This window comes from Condylura cristata, unplaced genomic scaffold (assembly GCF_000260355.1).
Source record: "Condylura cristata isolate star-nosed mole 26May11 unplaced genomic scaffold, ConCri1.0 scaffold00009, whole genome shotgun sequence".
Lineage (NCBI taxonomy): Eukaryota > Metazoa > Chordata > Mammalia > Eulipotyphla > Talpidae > Condylura > Condylura cristata.
The window spans coordinates 54,329,161-54,346,925 of record NW_004567110.1 but is presented as its reverse complement, the minus strand read 5'-3'; the positions used below and the strand labels follow the sequence as shown (position 1 = coordinate 54,346,925).

The window sequence follows — 17,765 nt, the reverse complement described above, 5'->3', positions numbered from 1 at the left end:
TGTATGTTCTCACTCCCCATTCATCCAGGTTCTGTGCAACAGTGCCCAAACTCCCCCTCAACACTTTAGGAAACATTTTCTTAACAAGTGTGCCCTGAGAGCTAGTGTTTGAAACTTTATTGCCTGAGCAGGCTTACTTGAGGACAACCTTAGAAAGGATTTATCCAAGATAATTATGAACGCCTAACTCTACTTTTTCTTCCCTCTCTAATTTGCTAAGGGTTATTTAAACAATGCATACTCAGCCTGAGAAAAAGATGACCTGAAGGGTGACGCCATGATGACCTTTTCACACGTGAGGTGAGTTATGCAGAAACAAGATGGCGACTTGCCAACTAGATACCAGTACAGCAAGGGACATAGTACAGCAAGTGGTCAATGGATAAAAATTTAATATGTCCTTATTCAGAGCTTATTAGAAAATGTCCATGTGCGAGAGCAGAACTATTTGAAAAATTCAGAAATTAATCAAATCTCAGGTTCAATCTGGAGCACTGCTTCCCCTTGTTGCTGACATAACTTAAGAGCACAACTTCTCTTTTTTTTTTAAAAAAAGCTAATTTGATTTAAAAGTTGAAAAATAAGACCTCTGATGAAAGGTTAAAGGAATTGGGGTTACTTGGGCCAGGTAAAATACAACTGCAGGATTGACTTAATAAATGTCAAATACTTAAAATCAACTGTTCTCCAAGCTTAGAAATCTGAAGCAGGCAAAGCAGACTGAAATTGCAGTAAGAGATTTCAGTTTGACTTTAATAAGGAACTTCCTGGAAGGAATCTAAATCTCTTACTGCAATTTAACTTAATGTTACAAGGTTAATTAAACACAAACAAGCTACCAAGGAAAGTTGTGGAATCTTGGCTCTTAGATAGAAAACCACATATCTTAAAAGGTTTAGGTTTACTCCTGCCTGGAATTAAGAGACTGGATGGAGTAACTCCCAGAGTTTGCTTATAGTATATTATATAACTAGTTTTATAGCTTTTTAACTTCTTCCGTGCATGGGTGAGGCACACATGGTATGAAGAAAAAGTACAATGAGTCCTATATACAAAGTGAATTTTGAGTTTTCTTACTTGGCATAAGAAAGGAAACATGTTATTTTTAAACTGGCTCCTTTCCTGAACTCTATTAAGTAGAACTCTGTTTGGAATAATATTTTATGATAGCACTAAAAGATAGTCCCAAATTATTAACATACTGAGTCCACTGAACTACTAGTCAATACAATAAAGTAGTCTGTTTTGAGTAAAAAAGGGCTTTAGTAGACCTTAACAACTAACCACAAACAACGCTTATTTTTGACCTTATTAGGAATTTGTTATTTAAAAAAAAAAAAAAAACAAAACCAACAAACCAAACCACATACTTTTATTATATGTGATCAAAATGAGAACAAAAAACCAACCAGTTTCTTCACAGTATTAAAGTGGCTTAATCCACAGCTCTCCTGTGCTGTAATATTCAATAAAGGATAATTTGTGAGGGGGGAAAAAGACTCTAATTGCTAAACATTTGATGAATTGTGGCATAACGCTAAATAGTTGTTCTTCATCTTTCTGTCAAAGAGGGCAAAATAATTTCCTTTTATTGCTTTTTTCCCCAATTTTTAAAGAAACAAACCACTGTGACGTCCATTCCATTTTAAACTAACGCTTCTATTATTTCATATCTAAATGGGACTGACATCATCAGCTCCTTTGTATCGTGAAAGATATTTAGTTCTAGTCCACTGTTACATACTTTATGCATTACATGGAATAAAATATCTCAAGATTTCGAAAATATTTATTTTAAAAACAGCAATCAAATTGTCGGTAATCACATTTTCTGCTTGGCTTTGAAAGCTACATTATTCAATATGCCAGTGGTCCTTTCCATAATGGCAGCATATCAGAAATTCATGCTGCTCTAATATATCTGACTCTCTTGATGGACGGCACTCCCCATAGACCCAAAGGAACACTCCTGCTTCAGTTTCGTGTGCCCTGCACAGCACCTAGTGAAGTGATGGTTGTCAAAACAGTTGTACAGTGGCCTTTGAATGTAAAGTGTGCCAGGACTGAATGCTGAAAATGACAATAAATCTGAGTATATACATTATGCTTGCTTTTGTAGCCTAGAAAAATAAGACATTTGGGAAATAAACCCCCAATTTCATTGCCTTTTAACATCTTTTTCCATTTTAAACTGCAGAACTGGAAATTTGAGACATTCAAAGAAATTGAAATCTCCTTTGTTGCTTTTTTCATTGTAAATTTTCTATAATGTGTCATTAGGAACCAAGCTCTACAAAAAGCCCAGGTTCTAAATGAATCCTTTCTGTGAGGCCATTCTAAAACTTTGCACAGTTTTTTTCTTTATATGAAAGAGTTTCTGTTGACTTCACAAAGAACAAGCTATCGCCACATATAGGCCAGGCAGCGAGGCTTGGATGACTTTATACGAGACTGCATTTTCCCTTCCACCAATCCATGATTAAACCCAGCAGTGAATGTACAGAATAGACAGAAAGAGAGGCTCTTGATTTCAGCTTGTAGGAATCAAAGGCTGTTTCTTAACCATGGATACTTAACATAGACATTTACTTAGACTACTTTTCTCCCAAAATAGTTCCTTTTTAACAACATGAAAACACTATCCATTCTTACAAAGCAACCTTATTTCTTCATAATGCCAGAGTAACATGTTCCACTAAAAAGAAAAATCTGTTCAATAGAGTTGAATATCTTAGTAACCTGTCAAACTTTGAGGAAGGGTAAAGCACTGAAAGCTGAAACAGCGTAGGAAAAATAAGAGTAACTAGAGTGAAAAGTTGAGTGAGTCCTGAGACCCAACCACAACTGAGTGGTTGATAAAGAATGAATCAGAAGAAAATGCGAGCTTTGGGAGTGTCTCGGAGGCGCTTTGTGGTTTTCCATCTTCCTGGGGTGCAGAAATCTTTGTTTAAGGGAACTTTTACAAGAAATGTGAACAAGTGTGATGAATATGAGCAGAACTGCCTGGGCTGACTCCTGGCTTTTTCTGACTCCAATGATCTGATCTGGAGGTTAGTGACTTGTCCGTAGTTCACAATTATTGTCCAAGTCAGGGTCTGGACTCCAGACTCCCATTCCAGTGCCTTTCCAAGAAGATTGCACTTCTTGAAAAGCACAAGCTAACTAGTTACCCACTGTCACAATAACTAAGAGTAATTTTGTGAAAAAATGGAACTCTTGTACACTAGGCCATAAACGGCTATTTAACTTGGACCTAGAGAATCAGAACTAATTGGCACTTATTCAACAGTCTATACTAATAGAAATTCTACCCTATTTTATAGCCTACTCTTGGAAAATCGGGATTTTAGAAATGGAATTATTTTAGAAGTGCCAGAAAGTTAACTTCATACAGAAGTCCCAACTGACTTCCAACACATAAAATGGTGCAAGCAAGAATATACAAAAAGGAAGTAGTGGGAAATCTAGGAAAGGAGAAATTTTACACTAAGTTGCTTCACCTCTATGTATGTCTGGGGTGCACTTTAGAAGACAATCTACACATACTTCCTTCCAGATACTAATTATTTTAATGCTTACAGAATGATGGTGTTAACTATTTTACCACAACACTTTATAGATCAGGAAACTACAGCACAGCACAGCATGGTTCTGTAAGTTGCTCAAGGTCATGTAGTGGGTAAGTGTTTGTGCTAAAATGTGAACTGGGCATAATGGCTCAGAGATGTTGATTTTAATTATAATGATAACAAAGACAATCAGTAAAAGGTGAAGACTTCTTTGGTTAATACAAGCGTATTGTTGGATTTTTTTTTTTTGACAGATTTGAACAAGATTAAGGATTAAAGTATAAATAACTCTTTTGGAAAATCTCCCTCATGCATTTTAAATCTCCGAAAGAGTCATATGGGATTGCTTTTCATACTTTATTTAACAAACTTACATAATATTTCCTAGGTGCCAACCACTGATCTAAGTGATTTGTAACGACTCATTGAACCCCATGAGATAGGAACTATCTGTTTTTAGGTTAAGTAGATTGGGATATGTACAGTTTGAGTCACTAAACAGTCACTTAACCACTCTAACTTCCATTTTCCATTTATAAAATTAAGATAATAAAGCTTCATTCAAATACTGATTTCCAATTGTGGACTAATTTATTTTATGTTTAATGTATTAATATTTGTAACAAACAGTGCAATTGCATCATTTATTAAGAAGCAGTGGTAGATACAGAACCTTTATCTCAAAAATTAAACCTCAGGAAAGATTGCATATCATATGTAATAACTTACATTACATAAAACAGTACTATATATATATATATATATATATAACTGTGCATATAAATTAAATACTATAATAACCTATAAAATATATACAATCTCCATGTGAGAACTAAAGTATTTATACTCCTTTGATCCATTCTATTTGAAAATTCTATCATGTGAGAATACTGACACCAAGACTCTGTTCTGTATCAGCAGCAGAGGCTTGGTCTGAATAACACTGAAAAGTTTAGGGAAAATAAAGTAAGAGACACCTGATTCCACACATAAATCAGGCTAGGTGATTTTTATTTAATAGATTGCACTTTATAGAAAGTTCATCACTTAGAATGTACAAGTGTTATCTTGGATTAACTATGCCTACGTTCTTCTAGGTGATATTAGAAGAAGAGCTAGGAAGGAGCTCTCTAATTTGCGGAAGGACAGCTTTTACATACTGATTTCTGTAGCCATCATTTCCTTGCCTATATGAACATGATTAAGCTAAGTGGTCTATTTGTCAATATATTTCAACAAATGGCAAAATGGGTAATAGGTCAGTTATTACAATTCTTTATTTCATTGGGTATAACACAGTTGCTAAAAATGAGTTTTAGTCAGTTTTGGAAAGTATTAATGATGAGAATATCTCTAGAGTCTTAAAGTTTACTTCAAGGAAAATAACCTCTGAGGACTTTTAAATTTTAATTATGGTAATATACAGAGCTATTAATCTTTAGATTTTTATATGTCTATGAGTTAAGTTGAAACAACTTAGTAGCCATTTTTCTTGCTCAAACCACCCTGTGTATTTCTACATCTCTTGCCTGAGTTGTGATAAAAAGCTCGTTACTCTTTCCACAACTTCAGTTTCTTGCTATCCATTCATGGTAAAGACCAAAAGGATTTTCCTTTCTTCATAGCAAACTTGTAGTCCTGAAACTTGAAACTGGTCAAACACCCCAACTTAAAACATCTGAATTCCTGTTCAAATGCTCTCTAACATGATTGTTCTTCTGTATTTGTCCATAATTGACACCATCTTTCAAGTACTGATTACATCAGCCCTAACTTTGTATAGTCCCATAAACTGTCCAAACCCAAATTATTGCAATCACTTTCAATTAGGAATTCTTAGAGGTTTGTGGCCAACAAAAACTGAGTTTAGCACTTCTGGTATCTAAGTGCTTTGTATCTCACACTAATTACTTCACACCTATTTCGGCTCCCCTTTCTCCCCATAGTTTATAAGCTCCCAAAGGATATTGAGTATACCTTATAAACATTTAAGCCTTTTCATCATGGTAAGCGTTTAAATGTATGCACTAATGAATGGCACTTTAGACACCTGATAGTTCAAAATAAGAACTTAAGAGGTTCTCTGTTTTTCAAAGAAATCAATAGATACCGATAAAGTTGGTCTTCCCAACTTTATTAAATTGTTATCGCAATTCTACACTTTATAGTGTATCAAACTCTAGCCTTTGAAATCCAGCCAGACAGTCAAGGCTTGAAACAGGATTCTTATAATAAAGTTAATTTCTAAACCTACTTTCTCCAAGACCACAGTGGCTTAAAAATCGGGTTTAATATAAATTTGATAATAGAATCAACATTGTAATTGCCATTAAAGCAGTGATTAAGTATATGTGGTCATTTTAAATAGAATTAAAATGTAATAAAATAAAAATTTAATCCTTCAGTCACACTAGCCACATCGTGGCTACTGTTGTATATATAGCATATCTACAGAAAAACCTTCACCACAGAAAGTTCTATTCAGCAATGTTGAAGCATATCCAAAGCCTCACCACACCTGTGTCATTTGCTGGAGTAGTTTTTCACTAATAGCCTAAAATGTGGAGACAGTAGTGTCAGTGGGCAAGGTAGATGTGGCCTGAGAGGCACTGGGAAGGCTCACCATCCAATGATATCCTGCTAGGCTTGCCTTGTCAAAAACTAGAATGACAAAGTCTCTTAGCTCAGCTTAAACAGGGTCCCTCTCCTTATAAAATATTACAAGCTGCAAGGGAAATATCACAATAACCGAGTTCAGTTTTCAGCAATGGGTGGATGGAAAGACCTAAGATGATTGTGGATATTCAGGGGGAAAGGAAAGATAGTGGAGGAAAAGCTAGAAAGTAGTATGCTTTATAGCTGTGGTAATGGCAAGTCCTGAGCATGCTGTTTGACAATGGAGTGATCACCAAACACATATTTTCTGATGTGGCACAAAAATCTCTTAAAAAGTGAGTGGCATATGAAGAACATCCTAGGAATGCAAAGAAGGCAAATTATGTAAAGGAAAATGAATTTTGAAACTTAAATGATATAATTAAATACCTCATTATCTCTCCTAGAGATCAACTCCATCTATACATTAGGAAGGAGCACAGAAAACAAAGTGGCATTTTATATATGTGTCCTTCCTCTTCTTAGAGGATGGGATGCCTAAGAAGGCATGGGTTAGAAGCTTTATGGACTCAGAAGTGGGTGATGTTTAGCTCACAAAAGGAAGACATGTGATTTTTCAGGTGACTGCTTTGATGTATAACATTCTTCAGATTTACAAATTTAGCATGTTTATTAAAAATACATTTTCTATTTTATGACATTAGAACTAATATTCTAGGTTACATCTATACAGGTGGAACATAATCTAAAATTCTGGTTCAACAGTGCTGAGATTTTGCCACTGCTGGTCCTGCAAACAGATTCTCCCATTCTGACCACCCAGCTAATGCCAGTTCTTAGGAAAATCCTACAGATTGTCATAGCATTAGGTCCTCAGTTTTATGTCTTAAAAAACTACTGAGGAGTTTCTTTCTACTTACTTTCCCCCTTCATGTTCATGATTAATAGAAAACACCTCCTTATGAATTCTTCCCAATAAGAACTACACTCCCAAGTGATTTAGATAAATGATAATATGAAATGTTTTATTATCAGGAACACATACTATAAGCAAGTGAGTCAGTCTTTTCATTGTGAACATGAAACACTTTTCTGTGACTTGCAAAGATGACAATACAGTTAGTTGGATTGTTAACTGAACAATGAAAACAAGAGTGTTAATGAGGAGGAACTATTAACCTGAGAGTGAATCTTATGACACAGCGAGATGTTCTATCATTGGCCACACACTGCTCAAAATACCTTTTACTATACTTGATATAATCCCAGAGAAATTATTAAGTTTTTAGGTGAAATAAAAATCAACTAATGTTATGATTAAGGCAGTATTTCTTGCTAAAATACTTATCCCCCAACTGTTAAGGTTTTGTTAGTTTTCTAGGTGATATACACTTCTGCTGAATTGGAGAAAGTAGAAAATTAGAAGAATCAGAGCTACCAATAGGTTTAATGGACAGTCTGACTTTAGTGGAAATGCATTTAAATTACCAGAATTATATTAACTTTAATATGTAGATGAGAATTGTTTACTTGCTGTTCAATGATGAAACTTTGTGGAATGTAAGAGTAAAAAACAGAGGTGTAATGATTGAGATTGATAGTAGTCCTTATTCAGAAGGCATGAGGATTGCATTAGGGTGAAGAATCCTGAACTAGATGAGCAATGATATATTTTAACTTTTTTTTTTTAACCCAAATGCCTATAAGCTAGTTTGACTTTGTGACAGGACATTCAGTGTCAAACTCTATTTAGCACTTTAGATTATAAATATGGATAATCAAACATCTAGTTAATTTATTTTCCCTGACTTTAAAATAAAATGAAAAATTGCTCTAGGATTTTACACCATTTATAGAGAACATTTTCCATCTATAAAATCCTATTCATTTCAAAATATCGTATTATCACAATTTAAGGCTTCTGCATTAAATTAGACCTTGCTTCCACCTCCACCATAAATCAGTAAACACAGTCTTACCACAGAAATGGAGTTAGAAAGCAGTGACCCGTCCTGTCCCAGCATATTGGAGACGGTGATTTCAGGTAGGTCCATGTTTTGTGGGTGAAATGGTAGCAGGCCATTATGGTTCATTGGGTGACACAGAGAGTGGTAACCAGACTCAACTTCATTCAGGTGCACCAGCGAGTGGTCAGGGAGGGAAGGGGGAGTGATCGGTGGAATGTTGAAGTCTTCACTTTCCAGGCTTGGCCCAGGGTAGGACTGAAAAGACAGAGGGATATTGTTGCAAATTATCATTTCTTCTTCATCATTGTGAAAAAATACACATGAGTCCTTCAGATATTATTATATGCAGCATTAAGGATTTGGCAAAGATATTTCAAACACAGATTATCCTACTGCAATTTCACCATTATGCATGGAAGAAAATTGCCTCAAAGGCATATCCACTTCTCATATAAAGAGTGTTTCCATTAGGCGGTCTTATTTTTTCAAGAAGCTGAACTCAAACAGATTTCAAAGGTCCCATTAAAATTTCCAGAGTTTTAATCTAGCTGAATACCTTTTTCATGGGAATTGTAGAGAAGGGAGGCAATTTATAAAATTAATGTTTGATCAAACATGTTTCACAGGACTCCCTACTGCTCAGATTATGAGATGTAATAACATGAATTCCGTAAGTTCTGGGGCAATTGCTTTTGGGTTTTGAAAAGCTACATGCTCACAATTGACAAAAGAAAGAAAATTAGTAAAGGAGTAACTGAAATATGTTGCATAGGAAATCTGATGCATGAGAAAAAAAATCACTAAAATATATTTTTATCACAAAGAATATATCATCAAAATAAAAGGGAAGATTGTTTTCTGGATTTCTACTTATTGATTTTGATTTTATTTGATTTTCTTCTTAAAATTGATAAACAATACTGTGATAATTTCAATTATGTTCGATCAGTTTTGAAAAGCAAAATAATACCAGTATTACTGTAACATTAAAGTGGGAATAAAAATCAATCAGTAAAATAAATCACATTGGTGGGGCTTTTTCTTTTCAAAAATAGATTTAGATAAAGAGAAGGGAGAAAGCAAAATAAGAAGGAATGATTAGAGGAGGAAATTCCTGTTTAAAAATAGATTATGGTAAACATAAAAAATATAGGAGGAACTAATTGTAAAATATTGTTACCAATTAATATCAAGAAAAGAGATATTAAGCAGTATACAGCAGGTGTTATTATTAAATAAAAGGAAGCAATTTGGTCCAGCTACTTCTTGCAAGCCTATCTTTCAAATTAAGTGGGTCTTCACCCTGTTTGAGTTCGTGGGTAACAGGGACTTGCTTGTCTAACAGCACAGTGCCTGCTGAAGTGTGCAAGATTTGAAATGAGTAGGCAAAGGGTAAGAGCCAAAGAAAGTAGTGTAAGGTATTCACTGGGTGTTCAGCCAGTAAGCTTCATGCTTCTGCATCCAAGCGCCTGGGGTTATTTTTTCCAGATGGTGTCTATTTGTCTAACTGAAAGAAAATCTTCAAGTTGCACTTGCTAAAGGTTGTACCAGTTTTGATATATTTGTTTAGGTGCTGTCAGAAGACATGATTAAATGAAGAGCTACTTGAAACATCTGGAATTGAGACCTGGTCACGAAGAGCTATGATAAGTTAGAGACTAGGGGCTTAGGAAAGAAAGACTTAATTCATTCCGTAGGTAATTTTTCTTAAAATCTGCAGTTCTGCTAAAAAGCACCAATTTTAAAAGCTCAGTCATCAGCTATCAGATATTCCTGTTTACAGTATATATTGCTTGTCTCGAAAATTTATTAGTGCTCTGTGTTTAAATTGTAAGTTTGATGAAATTCTCACTTGCCTGATCTAATTTACTTTGAGTCTATAGTCTAGACTTGACCTTGAGTCTAAACCATCGGATGTTCCTAGTACACAAATTCATACAAGAATTATAAATTATGGGAAATCAAATAAAAATGATGGGAGGGGGATACATATTTACTAGTGCTGATTTCCTATAAAGTACTACATCCAGTTCTATAACTATGCTGTCCTCATTTATCTTTACAGTAATCATTTGTGTAGCTATTATTGCCCATGATCTGAAGGGAAATAGAGACACAGTCATTAGATAACTTTCAGCTGGTAAACAATCATATACATAGGAGGGATAGATCCATGAAAAATGAAGCATGTTATTGCTGAGATGCTTGTTGAATGATACAAAGTTGACAATACCCAACTGTTTTTGATAAATAAAATTTTATAATTTAAGAATTAGAATTGCATTAACATTAAGTCATGTCCCAAATTCTACCCTAAAGCCCATCCAATTAAAATAAATATTTGTATGAGTACCAGAGTTCATAATTTGCCTTTTGTCAATATTATCTCAGAGGCTAAATTTGTTGATGTGTCTCTTTGAAGAATTTAATTGATATCTGTTTTAAACTTGCCTGAATAAGGTGCAATTGATGACAGCAATAAAGGATAATCTTTTTATTTTAATTTTTAAAAAAAATATTTATTTATGCTTAGAAGAACTGGGGTTGTGGTCAGAGGGGAATGGGGGGAGGTGAGAGGATTCAGCAGAGACAGAGTAAGGAATAAAGCAGGCAGAGTAACTGCAATGTTTTGCCGAGGGGAGCAGTGGCCAAGACAGGACAGATCTGTTGTGCTGTATGTTTTTGTGATTTTTTTTTGTGCTTAGCTGGGACTGAACTCAAGCCATAGGTGATAGCACTGACACTTTTCCCCTATGCCCTCAGTGTAGCCAGTGTTTTTAAGTTTATAAATGTCATTAAACATTTGAAAATACTCAGGGATATTCTACCATGATATACTGTAACTTTGTATTCTGGAGTTTCTTCAGTAGTAAAATCTTTAATTTGTGGTGTTTTAAAGGAAGGTTTAATTGGTATCACTTTATATTCAGTGATAACAGTTGTACTGCAATTTAACTGAGCAATGTGGTTCATTTTCATGTAATTACACATTAAAGTTATTTACTCCGTGCACTTATATACCAAAACCACAGATTCCACAACTTAATGGGTAATGGCTAGTTACGTGGGGATCAAGAATTTTAACATACTGTTACTAGCAGTGTCTACTCCTTACATGAGAAGCTATAGTTATTTGTCATAGGTTGTTACAGTGTAATTGAGGCCATATAAAAGAATCATGGTAATTGCACAAATGTCAAAATATCACAATACTTAGAGGAACTTCAATGCCAGACTAATTACTATTTTTCTTACACAAAGATGAATAAACTAATTCCTCAAAATCAATTTCTACACAAAACATAATCAATTTGATTTAAAAAACTTAATAGGAATAACTTTAAGTTACCAATAGTAAGTTACACATTAGTGATGATTTTTTTTTTGGGATGTAACTTCTGTTTGGGGATGTATTATAATAGAATATGATTAAATGTTTTCCTTTATTCCTCATGAACTTCCTGGTTAGAATTTCTTTGTTGAATGAATGAATAAATAAAACACTGAATGAATGAATGCTAAAATGACTCTGTAAAGGTGTGATGTTTGCAAATATACTACTGTGATTCCATAGGTTCTAATAAGTATCCTGTATTCCCAAGTATTCACACTGACCAGTTGACAATATGATATATATCACTAATCAGGAAATGTATCAGGAGGTCAAAAATTCCTTTTAGAGGCATAAAAGTTTGAATAGCCACAGAAAGTTGGGGCAGAATGATTTGATGTCCCTCTCTGGTTGCAGACCTATGTCCCCCAAGTGCTTTGCACTTACTGCCCCAACCAGTTCCAGAGGACTCTTAAGGTTCAACTTGGAAGCCCTGCTCTCAGAATTTGTTGGGCTAAGGACCTGGTGGGAGCCTTGGTTCTACATTAGGATTTTTTTTTTTTTAAGATTTATTTGTTTATGCTTACAGAACTGGGGTACAGGCAAGCAGTGTGGTGGGTAAGAGGATTCACCAGAGACAGAGTGGAGAGCAGAACAGGAAGATTGACAAAGTACACTGCTGAGGGGAGCAATGGGCGGGTCAGAAGATGTCTGCTGCACCAAGTGGCTCAGCTCTGTGGCTGGGGATCTAACTCATGCTGCAGTGGCTTCAGAGAGCTTCATAATGTGGTGCTTTAACCCACTGCACCACCAGGGAGAGCCCTACATTAGGATCTTTTAGGAACATTAAATCTGATTTCCATTCCTGGCCAGTAGCTAGGACCTATTTAGAAAGAGGGGCAGGTGCACTCCCTGGTGGTGCAATGGGTTCAGAGGGCAGCAATGCAAGCTAGCCACAGCTGTTTCAGTGCTAGTTAGATCCAATGCTAGTTAGAGCCCTGGATGTGACCTACATGGTACAGCAGACCTCTGCTGTCTCACACGCTGTTCCCCTCAGCGGTGTACTTCATTAATCTGCCTGTTCTGCTTCCTGCTTGGTCTCTGGTGAATCCTTTCACTGCTTCTGTACCTCTGGCCTGTACCCCAGTTCTATATACATAAATAAATAAATTTTAATTAAAGAAAGATGGGCATGGGGGTAGAGAGGTGTTCTGATCATAGAGATATGGACACTGGTGATGAAACTGGAAGCTAAGAGGTCAGGAGAGATTTCTGCAAATCCCTGGCAGCACAGGGAGTGGTAGTGATGGTAGTGATGGTGGTGGGGTAGAGGGTTGGGGGTTCCTTTTCCACTGGGGCTTCTTTTTCTTCTTTCAGGTCTTAGGAGGCCAGCAGTTTAAAGGATCTTTCATTCTCCAAGTCTCTGTGAACCAAAGTTCATGTGTTCCATCCCAAGGCCCTTGTATGTCCGATGAAAAAGGTCCATGATTTTAGCCTCATTTTGAAACTACCAAGGACTTGAATTTCAAACTACTGGGCTGGGTTCCATGTGGAGTGCTTAAGGAGAACAGGTATGGCCTTTCAAGGTAGTATCATCTTACCATTTTTTTGTAACACCTCTTACCCCTCCCAGTCTAGACATCAGAAGTTTAGCAGCAGTCTAAGCAGTAAGTCCTCTCTCCTCTTCAATGGAGAGAAAGTACTTAGGGTGATGGGTGACATTCAAGTCATGCCATGTTATCTTGGTTCTTCACCATGATAAAGTTACATTGAAAACAAGCAAATCACTTTACATAAAGTGATTGGCTCTAAACTATGGCCAGTTTACATGATCCAAATGATTCAAAAAGCTCAAAATTGTATTATTGCTACTTAGCCAGATGCCACCTGATCTTAAGCTATTCACTGGTCCCAGACACCGGAGAGTCTCAGCCTGTTGCAGTGCAGGAATGAGCCACATGGAAGCTCTACTCTAATGCAGAGGCTCTGTGCCTCCCTGTGTGTCGGGAACAGACACCAGTGTCATGAAACGTGACTTAGAGTGGGCTGTGCTATCATGAGCCTTGACTATTCCTGGATATGTATGGTCTTTTTTATGCCACATGGGGACTGTTGGAGGCATTGAAGTAGTGATTTTTGAAATATTACCATCCTCAAGAGAGTATTTTTATAGTTCTAAATAATAGATTCAGTGACTACTTGAAGTCACTTTCTGAAAACTTTATTATGGGTATTTGCATATTTAGCTCATAGTGCTACATCCTTCTTTGATGAGAAGGAGACAGATTTTGGATTGGTAATGATACCTTCAGGGACTGATGAGAATGGCCACAGAACATGTTGGAAAGAATTGAGGCTCTGAGTTCAGAAGTAGGGCTGTATCTAGGTTCTTTGAAACATTTACTAGGGTAAGTTCCTCACTCCTTGTATCAGTTTTAAAAGCTGCTTCTTAGGGTTCTTATGCGCTTTGAGAAAAGAAGCATGGGCTAAGTAGAAAGTCTAATAATATATGTCTGCCACACAGAAAGTTCTTGATAAATCTTCATCTTAGCATCATTATGGTCATTGTAAAATGATTTATATATGCCATGTCCAAGAAAACAATTATTAACACTATGGGAGAGGAGGTAGACTTCATTACAAAGGCATTTTCAGTATATTTGTCATTGATCTGACTTTATTTGGAATCAAGTGCAGCCCACTCACACATATGCATTTATTTAATTGCATCCTGTATGTAGTGAAGATAAAATTCTGCCTTTATCTTAATGGCATTAAACTGCATTGCTTATATGAAAATATAGATAGTGGGACACAGTGAATGGTCAAAGGACACTGAGGAACCCAGCACCACCGCTGGGCCAGAGACGGCTCCACAGACAAATCTCTTAGCTCCAGACAGTTCCACTCATCCAGACCCAGGTAAAAGGCAAAAAATAAATCTGTGAACCAAAATTTCTGTGTCTAAATTTGTAACAAAAGTTATATTTTCTGGCTGCCTGTTTGTAGAAAACCTATCTTCTCTGGGAGGTTGTTGGCAAGAAGATGAAATTGCTAATCAGATGTTTCTCAGACTAGAATCAAAATGCCGGGTTAGGAAGTAACAGATTCTTCCAATCTGCTTTGATTTGATCAGTTTAAATACTTTTCAGCTATTTGACTAAAGCCATTGTCTTTCCCCATGTCCAAGCTGCCCAGCTCACCCCATTTCTGTGAAAAAGAAAAGGAAACTTCTCACCTGATTTCTGGAAGATTTCATTTCCCTGTCTGTTTAATTACATACTCACATTCTTTTCATATTACTTTAAATAGTCCATGACCTGGGTATCCTGTTTATATTATTTTCTCTTCCTGCAATCCACATTTCCTTTTGCTAGAGCTTTTTTTTTTTTTTTTTTTTTTTAATTCTTTCTCTACATTATACATCTGGAAATGCAATGTTAATTAGGTTGGTGTTTCTTTTGACTACAAAGAATTTATGTTTTCCCATTGTCTGGATAGAGTGCTAATATATGCTGACTGGGAGTAAATAATGGAAAATTTCTTCTGGACTTCACCTTCTTTTTTGAAATTCCAGTTTCTCTACCAAAGAGACCTTATATTTGTGGTGTCTGTCCACATACTGCAATCATTATGCAGGGCACTCAATCTTTGGTGACAAGAAGTCCCATAACTCAGAAGAATTCAAAAGATATCATCTTGTAAATATCTTAAAATTATGTGATGGCTTCATGCAATCATGCATGCACTAAAAATATGGCTATGGTTATAACACTGTAAAATATGTTTCTCATCTAGAGCTTTATTTGAAAGATAAATAAATAGAACTGCCATCAAACATATACAGAGTGCCTTAATTTTTAATCGGTAACATAATTCCGGAAAGTTCAGGATAGAAAAATGCCCACATTCAAACATATTCATCTTCTATTATTGAAAATTCTTTGTGCCTGAATAACTGAATGGAAAGCAAAGTAAACTCAGGAGTTCATTAAAAAAATAATAAACTGCCTATGTATGCTTTCATTCGTTAAGATAGTGCATGTAATGGCAATTTCTCCAAAAAGAGTTTAATAGCATCAACATTATCTCCAATTTCTTTTGAGAAGACCTTCAGAAGTAGGTATTTTTTAGATTCTTTTGTCTCTGCATGAACAAGGGTTGATAGCTTGAGACTATAATGTATTACTGTAGAAAGCTTCGGTCTCTTACATAAATCATCTTAACACTCAGCAAGAATTGTCCAACAGTGCCATTGATGTGCTCAAGCCAATGATCCTGCAAACCATTTTTTTGTCTTTCTTCACATGTTAGACAATAGCAATAAATCATCTTCATTTAAAAACACACAATGCACTAATTTTTCAAGCAACAGTTATCAAAATGCAACTTTTGTAGAAAGCACAACATTTATTTTATTTGAGCTTATTAATTTTTGGAAACTGTGTTAAGAAAGTAAGGGCAATGAACACCTCATTTACCACAGAAGCAATTGTTGTTTACCTACTGTGTGTAAGGCAAAGTGTGCTTTGAGATACAAAGAGCTATAAGGAGACAGTTTGTAATAAAAGAAGCAAATTAGAAATATAAGAACTTAGGCTTCCAAATAAAGAGCAGTAAACTCCAGGTGTCAAGCTAAGAGATATTAGGTATAAAGAAAAGAGGAATTACTTGCAGCTGGGATGATGAAGGGGCTGTTGTAAGCAGATCTACCCTGATAAGGGGGACTAAAGACCATACATTCTTTCAGAGATAAAATAATTGATTGGGAGGACCAAAAGCCAACAAATGAAGGAGTCCAGATAGTACAGAAAGGAGGCACAATGACAAGGTCAGGTCTTCAATCTCTAAGATAACTTCATGCGCAAAACTGTCTCCACCAATCAAAACAAACTGTGGGGCCTGAGGCTCAATCATGCCTCTAGGGAAACTATGGTGTACCAAGTTTTAGTTATAAAAAAGCAGAGTGCAAAATCTGAAAGAGACCTGAATGGAGGGTGGACTTGTGTTGACCCCACCTACCATTGAGACTGGCGCTCCTCCTAGGGTTAGGATTGAGAGAGCCTTGACCCTTAAAGCAGGGTTAACAGGCTGGAGCTTTGAGGATTTAGGGCTAGAAAGCAAAGTGCTCTCAGATGTGGTCAGGCAGAGTAGGCAGAGTATTTCCAACAACTGTGAATCAGTACTAGGGCCACCTTTCCATAGACTTAAGAAAATGTGCATGTAAGAATTTCTCTTGCTATAATTCATTAATGACACTAGAATGGGGAAAAGTTATTGTTTCTGCTCACTATTGTTTGAAGGGTCATGTAAATCTGAGCTGTATTTTTTGGGGATATCTTAAAACTAGGTATTGTGTTCCTAAAATCAGTTGTATTGTGCCTTTCCTTTGGCAAAAAAAAAAAAAAAAAAAAAATAAAAATTCTGGGAACCACCCTACTCCCAAGCCACAGTCCATACACTGCTGATTAGCCAGAGCAGATTGAAGTGGAGAGATATTCTGAAAAAACATGTCAGGGCCAAAATTTTCTCCAGTAATATAGCATCATTCCACACTCCATGTTTAAAGGCAGAATTAAAATATTCATGTCTCATTGTTTAGCATACAATTTTACATAAGAAATGCAGCCTATCTTTTTTTAGTTTTCCAGATGTTTTTGATTCTCACATTGAATTCACATATTTTTGCTTTACTTTATAAATAATCCATGCAGCCAGATAAAAATAGAAATACACATGAAAAAAATTCATTCTTAATCCAACCACTCAGAAATAAATAGTCCACCATTAAAATATATGTCGCACACACCTGGGTTTCTGAATTACATACAGTGTTCTAAACTAATGTTATCCTCATAAATTATATATATATATATGTATATATACATATATATATATATAATTTATGAGGATAACATTAGTTTAGAACACTGTATGTAATTCAGAAACCCAGGTGTGTGCGACATATATTTTAATGGTGGACTATTTATTTCTGAGTGGTTGGATTAAGAATGAATTTTTTTCATGTGTATTTCTATTTTTATCTGGCTGCATGGATTATTTATAAAGTAAAGCAAAAATATGTGAATTCAATGTGAGAATCAAAAACATCTGGAAAACTAAAAAAAGATAGGCTGCATTTCTTATGTAAAATTGTATGCTAAACAATGAGATATGAATATTTTAATTCTGCCTTTAAACATGGAGTGTGGAATGATGCTATATTACTGGAGAAAATTTTGGCCCTGACATGTTTTTTCAGAATATCTCTCATTGAGGCTT

General features: G+C 35.6%; 1 protein-coding gene across 2 annotated transcripts in view; it reads right to left on the bottom strand.

Annotated features, from left to right (window-relative positions):
- TOX (thymocyte selection-associated high mobility group box) overlaps nucleotides 1–17,765 on the bottom strand; it is a 298,724-nt gene that overhangs the window by 119,741 nt on the left and 161,218 nt on the right. For both annotated transcript variants that reach the window (XM_004679854.1, XM_012723069.1), the window contains one exon: nucleotides 8,165–8,407. In XM_004679854.1, coding sequence (XP_004679911.1) covers nucleotides 8,165–8,407 — 243 coding nt within the window. The remainder of the gene's footprint in view (nucleotides 1–8,164; nucleotides 8,408–17,765) is intronic.